The sequence below is a fragment of the Taeniopygia guttata genome, chromosome 2 (assembly GCF_048771995.1).
Source record: "Taeniopygia guttata chromosome 2, bTaeGut7.mat, whole genome shotgun sequence".
Taxonomy (NCBI): domain Eukaryota; kingdom Metazoa; phylum Chordata; class Aves; order Passeriformes; family Estrildidae; genus Taeniopygia; species Taeniopygia guttata.
In genome coordinates, this window is record NC_133026.1 from 86,504,534 (window position 1) to 86,526,685 (window position 22,152).

Consider the following 22,152-nt stretch of genomic DNA (forward strand, 5'->3'; position numbering starts at 1 on the left):
CCTAAGTGCACTGGGAAAGTTAATGTCAAAATGTCCTCTAAATTAGAGATTTAGAGATCTTAGAAGGAAAGGGAAATGTTTCATTCTGAAGCAACTTTTCATTTAGACATTGAAAGAAAGGCAAAATCAAGGGCAAAAATCTGAGTGAAATGTTTTAATTGTGTTTGAAAAAAAATACAGTGAACAGGCTTAGTTTGTTTTGGGTTTTTTTGGTGGGTATGTTTTAAATTTTCCTCTACGGAGCAGTTTAACAACCTGGTGTCTCTCAGCCCTGTGTGGAGTATTCCTCCCCACCCCTTCCACGCTAGTAATACTTTTTGCTGCCTTTTGAGCCCTAGACGAAAGCCCAAAAACCTGCCAAGTAGTGTGTTTGTCTACCTTAATCCTGCCAGTGTTTTTCTGGCTCTGGTATTCAGCAAAGTGTGCCCCATCTAATGACCCCACAGATGATTGGCACACCACAACAGTAGACTATAATTTTAAGCTGGAGAAAACCCTCTGGGCTTTATGAAGAAATTATCTCTCCATTTTTTCTTTGCATTATAATTTTTTATATGATAGTGGATACAGTTTCCTAGCAAGCAGATGTTTCCTTTAATTGGCATGTTGCCCCTTGCCTCCTGGGTTTGACTGCTTTGACTACAAATTGCTCAGACTCTGTGATTTATTTTTCATCTCTTTTATTGCAGGCATGAATACAGGAACAGGTAAACAGCGGAGCCGTAAAAGTTTCTCTTTAGGCATGTTTTCAACAAAATGCCAGCATACACTCTCTGATGATACATGCTGCTACTCAGGTGAAACAAAATGGTGTGAGCAGTCTTGTTTTAAAGCTGCTACCCACCACTCAGTGCTGCAGCTGTCAAAGAAGCCTTCTCCTCCACTTACTCTATATCTTCCCTCCTTCTCCACATCATCTATAGCTTCTTTTACGGCACTTAACTTTACAAAACACAGTTGTGAGGCTAATCTTACATGCAATTACAGATCAGTCTCAGTATATTTATTGCAAACTCCTTGAACATCAGGACATTAAAAAAAAAAAAAAGAAAGAAAAGGAAAAAAATATTCCATTGCATAATTACAAGTAGTTTTTTGTAGCAAATGAACCAGAAATGTATTCAGAAAAAAAAAATAAATAAAAGCAAAGGCTATTTGTAAACAGTTCAAACAAAACATGATGCTGCCTCCAATTAAACATTTCACTGCATTGCTAGCTCTGTTTCAAATGGGCACATAGGCATCCTGTTGCAAGAAAGTGAAGCCATGAACTGAAACTTTGGAGGAGTTAATTTTCAAATTTTGCACTTCCAGGGTCTATGAAACATGAAAAGTGTACACACACAATTGGATCTGAGAGAGGTGTCGAATCTCAACCAACATTTCTAAAGAAAACTCAGTTATTCTTTTTAAAACAAAGTAGTGGAAACAGCTGAGCCACACAAAAAAACAAAGCACAATTTGTTGGCTTCCGTAAGAGACTGCAAAATGAGAAAATATTTAACTCCTTGCATAGCTATTTAAATGGCCAATAAATTTTGCTGGAATCACCCAAACATGACAACATTGCATTCCGCTGCTTAGAGACTTCAGGCTGAAAAGCTGGGTTCTGCTGACGGGGCCAGAGCATCACTGGGGGCACTGCAAAAAGCTGGGGCCACCCCTGATTAGCTTTGTCAGCGTGGCTATAGCAGGAGATTTCATCAACCAGCTACTCCCAGTTGGAGCATGACTATAGCGAAGCCTCTGCACTTTTGTCGCTGTAAGTTGTTATCCCAGCTCTCTGTTATCCCACAAGGGATAAAAGCTGTTCTAACAAAAGGATATATTTGGCAGTTTATTTACGCCTAATTCTCAAGGCTTTCGATGGCAGAGCTTGGCTGACCACAAATTGTACCTTGAAGCTGAGCCCTGGATGATGAGTCAGCAAGGGTTTGCAATGTAAGCCTAGCCAGAGGGATGGAAGGCAGGATTCATCTCACTTAACTTTAATCAGTATAAAGGTAGACACTTAAGTCAGAGGCACCTCCGGAAGACAGTTCCTTTGATCGCTCAGCAGGTGAGAGCTGGGCATTTTAATATTGGATGAGATGAACCCTTTCTCAGGAGAGCTGAAGAGACAAAATCCTTTCAGCCACCCTTTACTGTCACCAGTTCTGGAGACCATGCTTCAGAAGGCTGCTGTTCAAATGCGTTATCTTTACACATGTCGATGTACATGATAATGATAGCCTGTGCTGGGCTTCATGCTGCCACAACTACATATGCAAGCTTAAAGCTAGCTCAGATACTTCTGCACTATTATATAGACATACCTTCAGGCAGAGTATCCTTTAACACCTGTAAAGTTAAATTGTAGGGGAAAATCTGCACTATCTGCCCCTCTGCAATATGTTCATGTTGCTATTGTCTTGTTCACAACATTTTTGGGTAACAGGTGTCCTAACACTGTAATTCCCAGCCAGAGGTGAGGCAGAAGTGTTTCTTCAGAGGATGTGAAAACTGAGATGCTCAAGCATGGCTGAAGAAGGTACATAGTAAGAAAGAACAAGATGATGACATTCCACAGTTATAAGTTTAGTTTGATATCAGTAAAACAGTTTTAGTAAAGTTCCATTAGACTGCAGAATAGGAAACAGTGGCAGCCAGTGGATAAGACACTAAAACACAACAAGGCGATATACTTTGAGTTGTTCTGTAGAAAATGTCCCACAAAAACTAAGCAGCCACATTTGCCTTTCTCTCTTCTCCTGGTGGGAACCAATGAAGGAGGAACTTCTGCCCTTCTTCAGCTATCCCAGAGCATGCCTCAGCTATAAAGCCTTGGCCATATAAGGTAACCTTGGTTCACATTACTGGTTTTCCAGTTCTGACTATTTCAGCTGAAGAAATTTGATACAATGGAAGCAAAAATGATGCATTAAAAACAATAAACTAATAGACTGTTTATGAGCCAGAACATCTTGTAGGCTAGTCTGACTCAGGCATTCAGTTTTGCTAAAGGCTTTTGCTTTATGAGACCAAACAGTCCTAACATGGATCTGTTTTTCCCCCAAACCTGGAGGCATATTGTGGGGTTCCCAAAGTCCACTCCATTGCAGTCAGTATGACTGAAAGGTGTGTTCAGATTTTTTTCTGTTTGTTTGGTTGGGTTTTTTTTCTGGGTTTCCCTTGACAATGACTTTGTGAAACTGTTGCCAGTTCAAACACAACATTACAGGCAGAAAACTAGATTGAGCTAGTCAGCACTTTGCCATTCTCAACCTTACTTCGTTTTCCTCTCCCAAGCCAGAATTTCTAGTTAAAATTTTCTTTTACTTGTTCTTCAAAACATTCACTCTCCCTTGGACACAGGCAAAATGTGCTGCTGCTCTCCCTCATCAATATCTTCTGGGAAGTGGTGAGAAAAAAGTAATAGGAAATTGCATTCTTTTGTGTCTGTGCATTTTCCCCTCCTTTCCAATTTCCTTACAGGGATTTAATCTTCCTAATAAATTTTTAAGAACCCTGGATTGATGGAGTGGGGCATTAAAACAAAAGGAACAGAAGTGTCCTGGCACTGCAACTAGCAAGTGGACAGCATACAAGTCATACCTGATTACCCAGAAAAGTCACTGGAATGCTCTTACATCTACAGTCCAGGTGTGGTTTTGTGGATCCTTGTACCCACTGCTCAAGTTGTGCCACTTGATTAAATTTTGTAATGTGATTTTCTACCTCACAGTTGTGCCATGTATTTTGACCCAGTTTATGGCAACCAGAAAGTGTTGTGTTTGGTAGATTTAAATGGGAAGCCTAATGCTATTTTTTTTTTTGTCCCAGCAAATATAAAATAGACAAGTCATTTTATACCTTCACACTGCAATCCACAGTCTTACAAAGCTCTCCAGAACTCTCATTTTAGAAAAACAGCAGAAACTAACTCTGAAGGAAACCCAGTCTCACAGCAATCACTTCCCAGCCTCCACATGAACAAACTGCTTAAGCTGAGATAAAGCCATTGTAATCAGTGCCAAATGAAGGGCAATATTTTATCTTAATACAAATAAGAGAACATAGTGTAGAGAGAAACAGAAAAATATACATCTTCAGCCATACAAAATGCACAAAAGCTTTCCTGTTGAAAGAATACCTTGTAGCTGACAGTCAGATATTGTTAGTTTTCTACATGACCCTGCACTACTGAACAAGGGTAAACAGAGACCTTTTTTTCCCTAGGAGATAGTTGATAGCTTTACCTGTATACCATTAATTCCCTCCCACGGCTGCAGCTCTGCTAGTGTTGGATTACCCACCCCATTTCATGCCTGAGATAGCTCCACTGGATGTAGAGGCTGCTTCGGTGTTGGAGGTGAATGGGGAGTATAGCCCTCCACAGGTTTGCTGGGACATACATGCTGGTTAGTAAAGTTAAAAATATGGGTATAGGAACAGCTACGCCTTAAACGATCGTTGTTCTTGTTCTTGGAGGGGACCAGTCAACTCATGTCAGTAAGGAAGGTGGCTTTTTACCCAGGAAGGAAAAAATTCTCCTTATGTGAGCTATGTCCATACCGCTGAGGCTCTGCAACCTTCAGTGTGGGGGCAGAAGACGTCTAAGCATGGGCTAGCCTTAAAGCCTAGGCAAACTGGAGAAGGTAAAGCTCCTTACTTGCTTTAAAAAAGTCAGTATCAAGCTAGAAAGTCAGTAGCAAATTACTTTAAACAATGGATCTTTTTTACCCATTAATGGAAATACGGTAGGATTTTGTTGAAAGTTTAGGTCAAGGTGATAAACTATAGGGAGTATTGGGTGTGTATATCTGTATGGTGGGATGTGTCTCCCACTTGCCGCTATTTATATCTCTGAGGGAAGGTTAAGGTTAGGAATTTAATAAGACAGCCATTTATTCTGTGGAGACTAACAGTCCTGGGGTTAGGATGTAATAATCATTCTTCTGCTTTAAAAATGGTTCTCTTAACAAATAGCAGTAGCTCATTGCAATTTTCAGTTGTACAAAATGACATAGTTTCTATGTTACTATCAAAATATTCTGCATAACATTAATTTCTGTGCACTTATTAACATATGTACAGAACAGTGTTTCCCAATAGAAATCAGTATGCTCCTTGCTGATCCTTTTTGCCCTAGATTTACCAAAACCAAACCAGAAATTAATTGTGTTAATAGTATAAAATCTCGGGAGAGAGAAAGGATTGAAGGTTTATTTCCCAGCAGCAAATGAATAAAGGAACTCCTTCAAGTTAAAGTCTAGCCAAGACGTAATTTTAACCAACCGTGGTGAATCCAGGCGAGCCAGGAATATCACACATTTTCCCGATGCATTATGTTGAGTACACAGAAGCAGAGGAATGTAAACAGACAGAAGGCACATGAAAGGCCCCAATCCATTCTCCATCTGACGGAAGTGCGAATTTCATAATTCTGTCATCAAGAGTCTTTTCATCATTTTCTCTCTCTCAAGTTCACGCCTCAGAGTCTCAGCACTGTGTAATTAATGCACAAACAGCCAATTATGGGAACAACAATAAGTCTCAGATTTCAATTTAAAATAATTAACATTTTCAAAATACCAGAGGAGGGGAAAAAAGGTCAGAGTCAATTCATTGAAAAAGCTGATAACTGATGGCTGATTCAAAACCAAGTATTGCTTGATATTTCTGATGAGCAAACAGAGGCAATAAGAAGGATATAAAAAGATCCATATGGCAAAACAGTTTATAATTTCATCTAACCCCCATTAAAGGCTACTGATTTCAAAGGAAGCTGGACAAGGACTCTAAAAATGGAGCCCTACAGCAAATGCCATTATGACAGACTGCTGTTACAGCCTTCTGCTCCTTGCTGTGATCTAATATTGAGAGATATCTATATACATAGATATATAGCTATGCTGAATTTACCGCAGTCCTGCACGTATCAGGATGCCATAAGCAGAGCCTGAGGTCCTTGCTCTCACCAATTCACTCCGGAGCCCAGAGGACTTGTAACCCTGGGAATGCCCTGGTTTAGTGACTCCATTTCTGATACTGTTTACCATGCTGTTCTGAAAGTTATGTATCTCACACTATTGTAACATAGTTTGGAGATTTAAATGGCATTGCAGAAACCTTACAGACCATTCGTGTACAAGCAGAGGAAGAATTACCCACTTGGGCACGAAACATCTAATAGAAGCTGAGTTCAGCACTACAGCTTCAGAACTAGTTTTTCACTGGAATGATAATTTTTTAGATGAGTAAGCAATGTTGAATAAGTGTGCAGGTGCAATTAACCAGCTGCAAAAAATAATTAACAACCAAAAATGGGAATCGACTGTGAATCCAAAAGCATAAGAGATTCATTCATTATGATATCAAAGAAATACTTTTTTCTTCACAAGCCTTGAACTATTTGTGATCCAGAAGTAGTGACTATATCCATTGCTACATTTAGATTCAGTAAATTATCAGCTTGGGAAGTTCAGCTTTGATGAAATTTTAAAATAAGAAGCCAGCATGCAAAGCCAGTAGGATGAAAGAATAGAAAACTGAAAAGAATCTGTCTGTAAAAAGGTGGTATATCTTGTTGATTCTCTGAGAAATCACAAGACAAGTTTGACATAACTAAAAGAGAAAAAAAAGAAAAGAGGAACAAGAAAGAAAAGCCATGCCTGTTTTTCATTTAAAATAACAGACATTTCTCAAACTCAGGTTTCACCCATGAACATCTAATCTCAAAAAACAAATTGTAAAAGCAGTTATTAAAACAAAACTTCTGTGGTTCAGACAAAATTACTTGCCTGAGGAAAATCTGCACAACCTTTTTGTCTCCAGGCCATTAGTCACAGAAATGGTACACTTCTGGCTGCAGCAGTTAATTAAGACAGGCTTTTCTTTATGTCAGAGCATGAAAATATCAGTTACAGATATTTCTTTACATAATCTACCTATTCTGAAGTAGTCAAGCAAAAATCTTTCAATATAAGACAAAATGACATTTTATGGCAATTATGACAGAAAAAGGAAAATCAAGCTGATTCCTTTAATGCAGAAAACATCATAATATTTCTGTGAAAGAACTGCACAGTACCTGTCTGCCAGCGAAATGGGCTTATGCGACGTATATACTGTCTGGACTGTTGGAGTAGGTATAGTCTCTGCCAGAGACCTCAGCACAGGTGATGGAGACACCAGCGTAATCTTAGGAGATGACTGCACCCCACAGCATTGTAATTTGCTGTCTGCAAATTCTGCCTACAACAACAACAATAACAACAAAAAAAGAATACACACAAAGAGAAAGAAAAAACTATAGATTAGCTTCTACTGGTCTCGCCATCCTTCACTATCCAATTCATTGCCAAGCACACAGTAACAGCAACTAAGAATGAGAACAAATTGGAGGCTGTGGCTAAAATCTCTCAGTGCAGCCTCTGCAGAGGCTCCACAGCCACCTCTTTTGAGGCCTGAGGGACCAGCCTGGTTGCAACATGCGCTGAGTGAGATGACACATATGGGACTGGCAGCACTCAAGTAAAAAACATGATCAGTTTGGAGAATGACACTTATCATCATTGTATTTTCCCTAAAACTTATGCAGAATGTTGACAACATGAGATTTCTGGAATATTCTTCAGGAATCTTATACAATTTGCTAGTGGGTCCTCTAACTACTCTGTTTTGTTAACAGCTAGGAATCTGGGATTTTAGGAGTCCAGGTTTCAAAATCTCCATCTCTTTCCCACTTTTGCTAACTGAAACATGCCTCAAGAGAAATATTCTTTCAGTATCCAGTGAAAGGCAATGTTAAAGCAATTTTGGAAGTGCAGTTTTAAGACAAACAGCAACCCACCATCTCCTGTCTTTTAGGTGAGATATTTCAGCGCAACAGTATTATAGCAAAGACAGGGCTATTTTTACAACCAGAAGGGGAGGATCCCTGAAAATCAAACAGCCCTGATTTGCTTTTTGGCTTGGGCTATTTTTTTATGCCAAACCACAGCAGCTAGTGCCTGTGGTGCATGTCTGACCCTGACCTGGGAAGAATACAGAGCAACTGCAATTATCAGTGTGTCAGGATCATTAAAACATGCTCCTACTGGTATCTGTATCCTACCTTTCTTCCTTGGTGAATATTTCTTCTGAACCTGGTTCAGAGTCTAAGGCAGGGAGGAGGAAAAGTGACCATCATAAGAAAGCAGCTATTTCAAGAGCAACCTTTTTTTTTTTTTTTGTCTAATTATTTCTCAAATTCTGCAACCCTCTGCAAGTGATTCACAAACTTAGTTTAAACAGCAGGAAAACTATTTGATCCCAGGCTTTCCTGGGCTGTGTTAGGTTTGCTTGCTTATTGTCACTTTTTAACATGTTTAAACACCTCTCTAATGATCCAAAATAACCTCTGAAGCAAAAGGAATTCCATTAATTTCACAAAAATAGTAAAATGGAAAAACGGAAAATCAACTAAAGAAACTATCCTCTGTGTAAATAATGGCTAACAGGACCTATTCAAATTCTCTGTAATTCAAATTTTAAAACTCAACCTTACGAACTGCAGGGGTATGAAATTTGGTGTCCCTGTGCTCCGAGGACTGCCAGATCTTACTCTATGGCATGAGAAGAAGACACCACTCTGAAGCTGATGCACATTCTCCCAGCCTCACTGAAATCAGCAGAGTGATGACAAACTTCACTTGCTGAAGAATTGCCTTGAGTCCCATAGTGTGTTTGCTCTGGGTGATTATTTTACAGTAGATATCCAAAGCATCTTTTTTAGATATATGTCTGATTGCACAATATGCTTAAGCCAAATATTTAACTAGTCTAAACAGATAAAATTTCATTAATTTAAATCTATGTGGCTAACATGCCTGAGAATATGGCCATCATGTCTGCCATTTTTCTATGGAAATCTCTGAAATTCAGAGTTCCTGGGTTGAAGCTTATATATAAAAATTACAGGTAACCAAGTCATCTAATTTTTCATCTGATCAAATCAACACAACTGCATATACACCACCAAATCTGAAGCTGTACATGAAAGGTAAAGCCTTCCAAACATCACTATACATAATCCTTTTCCTGCTTAATAACATTCCAATGTTTTCTTCCAAGTTTGGGGAGGGGGGGGGGGGAGTGAAGGGTAAGGGGAAGCAAAGACAGGAAAAAGGAAAAAAAAAAAAAGAAAACAAATACCAAACAATACCATCTGGGTCTGCATGTGACTGGAGAGCATTCAGAGTTAGATCTGCCTGCAACTCCTAGCTACCCCTTCCCTTACAGCTCCTGCCTGTGCTGTAGCTTTCTTCAAGCCCTCAGCAGTGCACCGGGATGATCTAAAATGCTGCTGTGGAGAGACACCTCCCTTTGGGCTGGGACAGAGGGCTGGGAAACACAGGACCAAAGCCACCTAAGTCTCCTAATTGTTTTCCCATCTCTGTGCAGTCTCATGGGTAGCTGCTTGCTCACCACAGATATTTGTACTTAACTCACTAAAATGAATGTACAGGATCACATGGTGGATCATGCATAATTCAGTTTTTATTGCAATGGTATTTTAAATATTTGTGATCTCAGTTTTTCTCTCCACCCTGTCCAGGGAAATGGAAATCTATAGGAAGAAGATGGGATTTCAGAAAACTTAGTTTGAATTTTGCTTTACTTCTTTTCTCTGGACAGTACACAACAAAAATTCAACATTTGAATTTGCCATGAAATAGCCATTTTCTACAATATGGAAATTTCTGTGGGTAAGTATATCGGTATACCTTCTGTTTATATTTAAGAGTTCTGACACCCCATATTATGAAAATATATGTTATATAGCCCTCCTAAATTTTGCTTTCATCCTAACTGTCAGAGACAAAAATAATGTTTAACAAGCAATACTAATTAGTGGGAAAGCTATTTTGGAGGGTGCATAATTTTGCTTAGATAAAGGAGTACTATGAAAAATACAAGCACTGTAACTTTGGGTGAGTTTTTATCACAATTTTACGGTCTGGACTTGGCTGATATAATGAAACACTGATGTGAAATTCCTGTGTACTTTCAAATGCATTTAATTAGAGCTCAACTGTGGCACTTACACAGCTTGGGAAGGCTAACTAACTCTGGTTTTAAAGTACCTATTTGGAGAAAAAAACACATTTACATAAAAGCACATGATAAGTTTTATTGTGAAAGAAAAGCCTCTTTCTTTAAATCATTAAATACAGACAGAACCTTCACATGACCCAACAGTGAATGGAGTTACTTATCTTGGATTATATGCCAGATATAGATTGCTGCAACCAGTAAAATTTAAGGTCAAAGCCTGAAATGCTTAATTTTGCAAATGTAACTTTAAAATTATAAGTCATTTTACATGGAGTTTATAAGCATAATGTTTCTTAAAGAGTAATTAATTTGGTCATACTTTTAAAATCATACTTATTAGATAATGCCTCTGCCACCAAAGCAAGATTTCTATCATATTTACTTTTTAAATTGTCAGATAATTGTTTTCCATTTGCATGTAGTTTATCTCACCAAAATCCCTAAGTCACATCTTCTGTGAAAATTTTACAATGAAGTTCAATATTGGATTCAAATTCTTGAGTAAACATGAGAGTTTGTACAAGGATACCATTGTAGTCATTCACACACTAACTATAATTCTTTAAAGTTCAGCTGTACAGTCAATAAAATCAGGGCCCTCTTTGTGATGGCACAGCAGGCGGTTTCAGGCAGGAGGCCATGCAATTGCTGGACAGAGGACTAAATCTTCCCATTCCTTTACTGCTCCCTGTAAAGATGTTATGGAGCTTCACCAGTGTCCTCTGCAGTCCTGAAATGAACAATATTTTGGGACTGACTTCATTAGTGGTGAACCTTGTCCTTTAAGTTTTAGTCCTCTGTCTAGTAAGCAGCAATGTCTGAATGCAGACAACATTTTGTATAATAGGACTATTGAATTGTTTCATATTCTTAATTTCAACTTAGAATTTATCTTTTTAATTTTTTGAGGACTGCTTAGTGCATAGATTTCTGACACTTAAAAAAATCAGTTGGAATTGTGTTAAAACACAGTTTTTTATTTGCATGTTCTACTTACAGAAAACTGTGGTACTGTTGTAAAGGGATCGAAAAAAGGATTAGATGTATCAGCAGGGAATGTCTTTATCTTTAAAAAAGATAAAGAAAAAGATGTTACTTTCAGAGCATAAAAATGCAAAAGAAAAAAAAAAGCAGCAAAGCATTGCAACTACAGTGACATATCAAACAAATCAGAGCAGTTCAGCAGTGCTTGGACCAGACCCAAAAAAGACCCTTCCAAAAATGCACACAGAAACCTGATGATGAATAGTCAAAGCATAAATATGAAAACTTGATAAATTAATTTTACCATGTAATTAAATATGTTGAGCAAATACAGAGCTGGTTGCACACAATATATCTTCCAATTCTGTCACCAGAATTATTATGTGATTTTTTTCAGCCAGTACTACATTTTAAGATATGTAATATGAAGTGCAGTAGCAAATTTTGCTGTACAGGAACTATGGTAAGGAACTTGTGCTTTAAATATTTTTAGACTTCCAAATTTTCACTTACACAGTTGCTACAGAAGACAAACAATCACACAAGGTGGGATCAAAAGAAAATCATGCATTAAAAAAACATGGGGAAAACTGTTTGTTTCAGGCAGCTAGGATGCCCTGTGTTGAGTAGAGGGCTGTGGATAAAGGATGACCCTTGGAGGTTTTTGGAAAAGTGCATGGAAACAAAGAGGAGAGAGACCAACATATCCATCTGCCAAGAGGGCTTGGTCCATGAGGATATAGTCACTGGTGTGACTAGACCCTGCTGGAAGTCACTTCTGCCCTTAAAGTAGTTTTAAACATTAGCTGAAATTAAAAAGATATAAAAAGTAGCAACAATCTCTGTCCCACTTCATTGTGAATGCTGTTTATCATTATTTTCCTTTTTAGAACGCAGACATTATTATTCATTCATTCAGAGAGGACAAAATAGCAAATAAACATTTGAATTTTTAACTGCACTTCATGCTTTCCCTTTGGAAAATTACATTTTTCACTGTAAAGGTGTGTTTTTCACTTTATTATAGGAACTGCTGTTAATTGTTTTGTTATTCATGCCTTCAATCACAATTTACTAACTACAGCTATACAACTGTTGTCTAATAATGAGGAAAGCTACCTTGAGGGCCCTGAGCCCCTGTAGGCCAAAGAAAAACCTGGAATTATGACATCAAATATAATTAAGTAAATGTACAGTGTTTATTTTGCAAATAAAATAGCAGAAACATATTGGCTCGTAAGGGTACCAAGGGAAATTAACAGCTATCTGTGGGCTTGCTTCTGCAAACATGTGGAAATAAGCTTAGCATTAATTGTCAGGCTTCTTACACATGAGGAGTATGGATAGCAAAGATACTGTCAAGCATGTAAATACCTTTTTAACAGAGTAAAGGTGTTTGTAAATCAATTACACAGGCATAAATGAGCTAACAACTCTGCGAAGGAGAAATTATTTCAAATCACAATTTTCCATGCAAATTTATTAAAGAAGTCTCACAGTCCTTTTACAATCCTATATTCATGTTTGCTAGCAAAGTGTATCTGTGTCTGCTGTATTGCTGATTGAACCTAACTCATTAGACTGACAAAATAACCCTCACAAATTTGTTATTTTACATTATACCCAGAGCCAAATCTGGACAGCTGTAGCATATCTCACTCTTTTGAGAGACAGCAAATACCCATGAGTCCAGGCTGACATTCTCAGGTTATGAAGGGTTTACAATATGACGTTACAGTACAAAATACACAGGTACTCAGTTACAAATAAAAGCTTTGAGCCAAAGACAAACAGGGATGGGAAGTTGGTTGCTCACGTGCCTTCTAAGTTTGATATCCCACAGCTAAAATCTTTCCAATTTTGCTGGTTAGTCTCATTAAGGAAATGAAGCAGTTACTGAACACAGGAAAGAAAAATTATGCAGAATACTGGAGAGTCCACTGAGATTTGGGAGCAGAGGCACATAAGAGGAGTTAGCCTGATCACATGCTGTGACCCACAGCCATGCAGAATACCCTCTTGCAAAACCAGCACTTCAATCTGTGGATGTGCATGAGGCCTACCTATGTATCAAAACAGGGCAAGAAATGGTTAATCTGGTTTAGTTATCAGTGTGAGTCCCCCCCTGAGTGTGTTGTCCTGTTTTAATCTTTAGAATAGGACGATGTTGACAAGTGAAAAGGTCCCTGGATTATAAACCCCTCAAATTCTGGCCTTTTAAACAAAGTGGAAAGAGAAATTAGGGAGCAGAGGGGGAAAAAACCCATACCTGTGTTCAATTTAAGAGTCACAAACAAACCATCCCACTTTGCTTTTAGTATTTATTCTTTCTTCCATATTTTTTGCCTCTGAGAACAGGCCGCTGTTACTTGAAAGGTACAACAGAGTTTATTGGTTTGGCTCAGGCCTTGATTAAATTATTGTTGCCAGTTTCCATAGACAAGGCAGAGACAACACTGTTGTTGCCTCTTTAGCATTGGCAAGAAATTCTTATCTATTAATGCCTTGGCTCTTCTGGGCAGGAAGTTGGTACAACATCCTAATCCATACAATAGCATAAAAAAATATATTCAAGAATATTGTTCAGAAAGAGGATATGCAGGATGAGGAGACAGTAGTGTGGAACACATCACTTTAAAAATTGGTTTATGTGAAACTTGATTTAGACATTTGAAAGGTCTCTTCAGCCAGGAATATACTTCACCTACTTTGACCTAACTTTCCTGCATGTTCACCATGGCCAGCAGTAGCAGTTGCCAGGACCTGGAAGGGGGAAGAAAAGCCTGTGATTCCGACCCCACCACACAAGGAAAGCAGCATCACGGGTGAGTCTCTTCCTTACCCTTGCATTGGAGTTGAGTTTATTGTGTGAAGTCAAAAATCTCAGAGTATCTCAGAAAGCAAAACAACTCCCTGACCAGAATCTAAATGTTATGCCTTCCCCACAAAGCCTCTCTCCCTGTCCTAGGAGGAAGACATAGCATACCTTTAAATATCTCCTAACTCACATGGAAGAAGCAGACTCTTGACTTTTCCAGGGTGCTTTCTTCTCCTTGTCATGGCAGCATCAGTTGAAAGATGCCACCTGGGAACTGAGAACAGAAGAAGGGCAGAGCCAACTCTACCACCGACTTCAAAGTTCCTCCAGCATCTGCAGTTCCTCCAGCATCTGGAGGCTCTCAGCAGCTGCCAGGTTTTACCTGGGATGGAACACACAAAGGGAAAAAGAAGAGGGAAGAGGAAGTGGGCAGTTCCATGGACAGGTTGGTCTCATGAAGCTGAACTCTAGCTGCTCAGAGAAGTAAAACACAGTAGCTGTCAGTGCATGGATTGCCTATAGATCACAGTGAGGTTTGCTGTCTGCTTTGGTATGAAACAAAACAAGTAACATCTTTAAAGTTCACAGTTGGGCACAATTCCTGTCGCGGAAGATGGAGCAGCAGTCTCCCCCACATTACTCAGATGGGCATTTTCTGGTACAGTCAGGCTCTTCCACAAGAGCAAATGGGACTAACTGGTGTCACAGAGGCTACGGAAATAGCGTGAGCAAAAAGATGTTAGAGCTGTGCCCTCCTTAACAGCACAGACAGGCTTTTAAGTACAAAACTTGATTTCAAGCACACTTGCTCTATGTGTAGGAGTGCCAGCAGTCTTGCAGCCAAAGTCACAGCATAAAACAACCTTTAAGGCAGGCCCCATGAGACACTGTCAGGTTGCAGGGGCATGGCATGAAATGGGAGTGAAGGCTGGCATTCCAGCAGCATCTCACATGCTCAGGGCTTGTTTCATAACCTGAAATGCCCCTTGCTTGAAAGGTCAGGGTGCATTATCATAGCAGGACTACTTTGTACAAGTAGCTCCTTGCCTGGAATATTTAGCTTGGCAAGTTGAGAATTTACTAAGCTTAAAAGAACAGTTGACTCTCATTTAAAAAAAAAAAAAAAAAAAAAAAAAAAAAAAGTATTGGCATAGTCTCAAGAGAAGTACAATGGTTGAGTAATCTTGTAATCTTTAAGGTGAAAAGTCTGAAAACCAGTCAGATAAAAGTCCCATTGATTTTTGTGGGGGGAAAAAAAGCAATTTGTTCCTCTGTGGATAATTTTCTGCTAGTACTCAAATATTCTTATTGCATTACTGCTGTCCATTGGAGTGGATTCCTCCAATATCTTGGAGGACTCTTTGACACAGCCAGAAATAATTAACAGGACTGATTTTCCTTGATATTTATATAGCAAGGGAGAATGAAGAACAGTGAAAGAAGAAAAAGGACAAAAAGACAAGAATCTTCTCCTTATCTTTGCATTTGTGCAAAGAGTTCTTCTGGATGAAATTTCAAATCTCAGTAAAAACAATTGCATGTTCCTGAAACACTTTTTAGATGAGTTAGAAGGAAAAAAAAAAAAGTAACTTTCTCATATAAACAAATGGAAATAGAAGGAGATAAAGAAATAGAACTTTTGTTGAGTTAATTGATATAAAATCAGCTATTTTGGTATTTCTATCAGAAGGGAATATTACAAATGTCCTTGCTTTGCCAAAAAAAGTGCTACTTTTAGGAGAAGTGGCTTAATTTGGATATGTTCCCTTGCCTTTGGAATATCACTGCCCTGGTACAATTATCCTTCCACAAAGGTCCAGTAACATTTTCTGCTGTTGACACTGCTTCACTGCCATCCCCTGCACCCTGACCGGAGGCATTTGTGCCACTATGGTGAGGACATGTGATCTCAGTGGGTTTGCACTGTCACTTTATATACTGACCAGATGGAAGACAGACTTTAGTCCAAACACTTCACTGGATTCCCATGCATTGCAGCAAGAAGAGGCAGAGCTGCTAACACCTGAAGCAGTGTCATAAATAAGGCCCTTAGGGTACACATAGAACCAGAGGAATATTCTGTCATGCTTTATTTCAAAATACACAATGTAATTTGAATACCTTCATATCTATACAGCACAGAATCTTGTTTCTACTCATCAAATTAGAAAAGGATATCAGCTGAGATGTCTGGAGGATATTGCACTAGCATGTCCCTGTCATGTGACATGACTTAAAAAATACCAGTTAACCATTAGGCCTGGTTTCCAAAACCAGAGTGAAGATTCCAGGGTCCACAATTTTTCAGTAAAGCTCCTTGTCTGCTATCATTTCAGCGGCTGAAATGAATACTAAGGCAGAAAATGTAAAAACCCAAAGAGTTTCTGGTATTTTTTACCATGCAATATCTACAGGGATAAACAAATTCTTTTGGGTGGGAGCAGTTTCAGGCTCAAATGATCAAATACTCGGATTATGTCAACTCCAGTTCATGTCCTTCTCGTGTGGCAACATAACCAGCAGGACAGGTAGGCACAATCACTGCCAGCAGACACAAGGTGAAAATCAGACCAAAACAGTGCAGCAAACTTGCAACAGTACAGAAACATAAACCGGCAATACTATTGACTCATTAGTCTTGGAAAAAGTGTAAACTTTATGCCCTGTGAACTGTACTTGCTGCAAATCCCACACATGTTGCATCACAGGCCACGTTCTTTTCATGGGATGCAGGATTTTTTCTAGTTTTTGAATTGATATCCAGGTGTTGGTGTCAGCAGACAGATTTTGTTCACACTCATTAAAGAGAGCACTTCTGCAGAAATGTCCTGTTGAAAACACCCCGAGGCACCAAATGAGAAGTTTTCTGCATAAGCCACCAGGGAGGAAGAAGCTACGTGTCCAGAACATCCCTGCCCTGTCACTGAGGAGACAACACTGGAAAATCTCTCTCATAGCTCCATCTGGTATTTGGGTCTCCCTTACTCATCTTGCAAAAAACTAGGGGAGTCTGGAGTTCAAGGAATACAAGAATATTCATTGATTCCTAAGGACCACATAAGTGAACCCAAGTCTTTGACTCATCTGATTTGGTGTGAATTTCCACAGGACTGCTGTACTGCAGTACAGAGTCCTCCTCATCAGAGGTACTGCTCAGTTCCTTCTGGTAAACTGAAAGAGCTCTACTTTGACAGCCCCATGTTCATTCCACAGTATCTTTGATGAGACAAGTTCTCTTAGGGCCCCCTCAAAAGGTGAACTTGCCATTCCTTTGCTCACTGATGTACACTGGCCCTTCTTTGGACCTTGCTGCAGGCTGAGTCCACCTGTCCTGAAACATGACCTGGCAGCAGACACAGCTTCCTTGATGTCTCACCAGCTGCTTGTACTTTCCTGTCCATCAGGTATCTTCCTCCCTCTTAGAGGGACACTGTGCAAGCCTTCCTAACACAGAGGCATTGTCAGGAGGTGGCTACGTGGCTCCTTGACTGTGCTCCAGTGACTTCTGTCTCCCAAACAGTTGTCAAGGGAGCTCATGGGAGTAGAAGATGTAGAAGGTTCTGTCTCTGCTAAAGCTTGGATTTGCTGCAGTTATAGCATTTCACAGATACTTTATACATAGTAGTTTGTGGCTGCAATATAAACTACACTATTTGCAAGCTGGTCTACCTAAATCACAGTAGTTAAGATGCTCTGGATATAATCCTGAATCTTCATGTCAGCTTCTGTAACAATTTATGACAGCCCTACAAATTTGGTTGGTGCTAGTATTTTTCTTATGCTATCTTTAGGGATCAAGGACTCTAGATTTGCACTATAAGAACTGTAATTATGGGATTTAAAAGGTATTGGGAGAGCATGAGGGATGACGGTAATAGTGGTATTAAATCAGTCCAGCATCTCTACAGCACATTGGAAGAAAATGCATGTCCTGGATAATTTTTAGGACATAACTTTGCCTTGTGAATATTTTTGAGAATATATTCTTCAAAAGAATACAGAATAAGAACAATTCAGATTCGACAAAACAAGACAGTGTCCGTGCTCTCACAGTCTTCAGGATTTTCAGTACTCTTTTGTTGGTGCTGTGAAGGCGAGCAAGCTTAAGCAGAACATAATCACAGAGTGGGCTGTCAGCCCAGTCACCATCCCCTGAGGAAAATGTGGCAAGGCAAAATGATGTCACAGTCTTGGTGGGTTGGCTAAAATGCAGACTAAAGACTTGCTTGGTCTTTGTTTAAAACAGAGAAAAGAAGCAAAACCAGAAAGCAGTAATTACCCATGGTATATGGTTGCTCTCCAATAGTTGCTACATTAGTTGCATTTCTGGTACAGCTAATGCAAAGTTACCTTTTTTATCCCTTGGCTTTTACCAATAAAATCAACGGTGATCCAGTGGCAGGTGCTAAACCACGTGCTTAGCCAACAAAATCAAGTAGCATCTCTGCCGATGGAGGCTGTTTTCACAGAAGAAAGTCACTAAAGGTGGATAACATGAAGAGGAGGAAATGAGTGTTGTGATTCCTTCTGGTTGAGAGTGCCCCAGGTAAGACATTACTTCCCAATTTCACTGCCAGCAAGCAGACTGCATTTTGTACCAGATGGAAAAACTCACCCCTCACCACACCTAAGTATAGACACTGATGGCTCATCACCCAGTAACTGTTAGTTAGTCAATACTTATTAACACGGACACTTTGAATCCAGGAACATTCCCACAAAGGCTGATTAATAACCATGTAACACACCTGCCCTTTTCTAGAACCCTCAGGATCACATTCCTCTCTTGAAAAGTGCATGACACATTGGCATAAATAGTGTACTGCTTGACCTTAGTCCAACACAAACAAACAGTTTGTCTCTCTAGTGTAATCAATCTCTACTTGTGTAAGAGCAAAAGCTGGCTGAAAGTCCTTAAGCATATAGAAACTCAACCCATCACATTCTCCTTGAATGTCAAGATAGTAAGAAATACTTTGCACCAATTTTCTGTCCTATTTTTCTGGGCTATTGAGCTCTGATAAATCCCCAGGAGTTTACACAGTTCATTATTATAAAGGAAAAGAATAGCACAGGTAGATTAAAGTTAGTGGAGCTGCAGAAAAAGTTAAAATTACAAACTGGTGCACTATTTATAAATCTATACAGAAGAACACTTGAGTGTATTTTCAACTTCAGCATGTGACCAGTCCCAGGTACTACCACAGCCTTAATCTGTGCATGTGCCTACAAAGTCTGGTGACCTCTCACAAGTTATGATCTCAAGTACACATAAGAGTGTTGACTGCTGTGCTGCAGCTGTCTCACTACTCTAAACATCTACTCTGAATTAAGCTTCTATAAGACAATAATAATTTCCCATCATAATATGTCACCTTTTCCAACATGCATCAAGGAAGCAGAGTATTGCTTCTTTAAATGTAGTGGATACAGAACTATTTGATCCTATCAACAAGACCAGCTGGAGTAGAAGCTGAAAGTCCATAGTAGAAAGTATAATAGAAACCAATGTGTTGCTTGGTTTAAGATACGTGCATGAACAAATTCAATCCCATATCTAGTAAATGTTTTGTGATAAATGTTATAAATAAAAACTTATTTACTCTTAACCTCATTCCCTTGACTATGAATCATTCATATTGCCAGCCATCAAGCATTAAATAAACACAAAGTTTCTGTCTTGACTGCAAGTAAATTCTAGTTGTGTTCAAACACAAGAGCTCATTAGGCATATACAGATTCAAACACCTGCATTGTAATACTATGCCAATTCAACACCATGAAATACATCAGAAGTCTCTGTGTCTGTGGGATACTACCCTAAAAGCCAGTCTCCCAGTCTGAGACACCGCACTCAGGTCTGTCCCATGGCTAAAGAGATTAGTCCTAGCCAAGGGATAATCCAAATCAATTAGGGCTATTAGCACATAACTCACTCTTGCCCATCCTTAATTAGGAAAGAAATATCTCCTTTGGACCAAGAGCACAAGTACAGAACTCTTCTGCTTGGCCCAGGAATGACAGCAGTTTCAATGCCAGAAGGCTTGTTCTCATTTGAGCAGAGCTCTGCTTCTCCGTATTTTGTTTTTTGAGCAAAGGATTGAGAGGATCCATTATTAAAAACATCTCTGTGAAGGCAACTGAAAAACATTATAATGTTGCAGGGAGCAGGAAAAGTAAAATGGAAATGAGAGAGAGGCCAAAAAATAGCAGTCCTGTCCCCAGAGATCTGCTTGTGGCACCTCCTCAAGGGAAGAAATACACTATGAATAAAATGCCTCAAGCAGATCCTGGTCCCTAGTCACATACTTCCTGCCCATCCCAACAGGAGCTCACAGGCAAGCCAAACTGGGCCTGAAAATTTCCTGTGAGGCATGTTTCGAAGACCACTGTGTTGGAAGAGAAGACCCCTTCTCTGCACCATGTGCTGATGGATGAGGTGAAAACACTGTTGTCTGGCAACCTCTGCTGATGTTGTGGTCCCTGAGCAGATATAGCTTACTCCTTCAATTCAGAAAAACCATGAAGTCTTCTAATGTAAAAGGAGCAAAAAATTGGTCCAGTCAGCTTCATAACTTGGGAATGATGAGGGGGCTTACAGTGCTTACTTTTAAATTTTTTCAGGGATAGCTGCAGGCCAAGATCCAGGATACTCTCTTTTCTCGGGGGAGGCTAAGAGCAGGGTGCCATTCTGATTTATTGTTGGGTTTTGGTTTTTGGTTTGGTTTTGGGGTTTCTTTTGCAATCCTATGCCTGGCACTTTTTGAGTGTGCTTTCTATGGGCTTGGGAACTAACTGTTCCTGGTGCAGGAATATGCCCAACCTGAGCCACACTGCAGATGTACAGAAAAATCTTTATCCATGCTGCTTCACCACCCCTGCTCTTGATAGGGAAGAAAAGAGAAAGCACAGTTTCTTCAACCCTTTCTCCAAACCAGTAGCAGCAAGGCATGAGAGATCTGAAGGGCAAAATTGCTTTAGAGTCACACACAAACGCGAGCTCTCCTGACCACGTATATTTTGAAGAGAACTAGCTTTGTTTGAAGTCTGGGCAGCTCAGCCACTGATGCAAACACATGGATTCTACCTGCATGTGAGCACTGGAACTTCGTGGTGATAAATTTTGACAGTTTGCTCAACCTAGATGCAGCATGAAATGAGTGCCAAATTGTGCACAAATTCAGGCGGTCGGAGGCCCACTGTGCTTGGCACATGACTTCCCATCTCCAGCACTGCCAACAGGGCTCTCAGCAGAGCATGTGCACATGGCTGGCTGTGTATGCCAGATGGCAGGGCCAGCTCCTTCATCACAATCCATCCTGGCAATATCTGGTACTTGGCCAGAAGAGGCCAGATGACATTCCACAACACTGGAGCACTTGCAAGATTCTAGTCAACCTTTTGACAAAGGATCAATAAATAACATTAACTTGCTAAATGAATTTTATAGAGGTTTTCTTTCCTGACCTCACTGGCTGTATCTCCTAGAGAGTAGGGGCATTTGGTCTTTGTTTGCTGAAAATGAGAAGAATGCCATACCATAAAGCAAGCCATAAATCCATAGTTCTTCCACAGTGATGGTTTTGTGGACAAGTTCCAAGGAATAATTCTGAGAAGTATTCAAGAACTGTTTTCTATTAATCAGGCTTAAGATGGTTGTATAGAATAAATACCTCTGTAGAATTTTTCTTCCTCAGGTCAAAACAGTTTAGCTTATTTATTCAAAGGGTGATATAAGGGATATGAACAGAAGGGAGCCCTTCCTACTGAGTCCATTGGTTTGCAATCCAGTTACCATGATAACTAACAAGTTAGAATTAGGGAACTCCTGTTTTCTTTCTCCCACAATTAAATCACAATTTTCTTCTATGATTATTTCTTCTTCTGCAATATCTGAGACAAGGCACAGAACCATAGAATTACCATAGATGTGCTGAGGTTTATAAAAACTTCAATTTTATCAGTTTGACTTACTGGTTATTCTGCTACTGCCATTCCTCTGAGTTATAAGATTTGTACTAGGCTTTGTATAAAGTCACAGCAAGTGATCTGTCTGGATGTAAATCTCACAAATCAATGATTGTATTTCTGTTTTGGTTTTGCTTGCTAGTAGACAGACTACATAAAATTAAACAGTATGCTGTTTAATTCTCTACTATGCTTCAGTAGAGAATTTACACCATGTTGTGAATAACAGAAACAATAGGCCAGATAGGAGAAAATCTCTGGTCACTTAGTTACCAATTGTGGTTCATCAAAAAGGACTGCTA

At 39.4% G+C, this 22,152-nt stretch overlaps 1 protein-coding gene across 7 annotated transcripts in view; it reads right to left on the minus strand.

The window, feature by feature from the left end:
- Positions 1 to 663: 663 nt before the first annotated feature.
- The window catches only part of EPB41L4B (erythrocyte membrane protein band 4.1 like 4B), a 167,151-nt gene continuing 145,662 nt past the window's right edge, over positions 664 to 22,152 (minus strand). For 5 of the 7 annotated variants that reach the window (XM_041714660.2, XM_041714659.2, XM_030265772.4 and 2 more), the window contains 3 exons: positions 11,078 to 11,146; positions 7,073 to 7,236; positions 664 to 5,487 (listed from right to left, as the gene is read on the minus strand). In XM_041714660.2, the coding sequence (XP_041570594.2) occupies positions 5,418 to 5,487; positions 7,073 to 7,236; positions 11,078 to 11,146 (303 nt within the window). In that variant the 3' untranslated portion in view covers positions 664 to 5,417. Of the gene's footprint in view, positions 5,488 to 7,072; positions 7,237 to 7,269; positions 8,142 to 11,077; positions 11,147 to 22,152 lie in introns of those variants that run through there. The other 2 variants (XM_041714661.2, XM_072924384.1) reach the window with 2 other exon arrangements.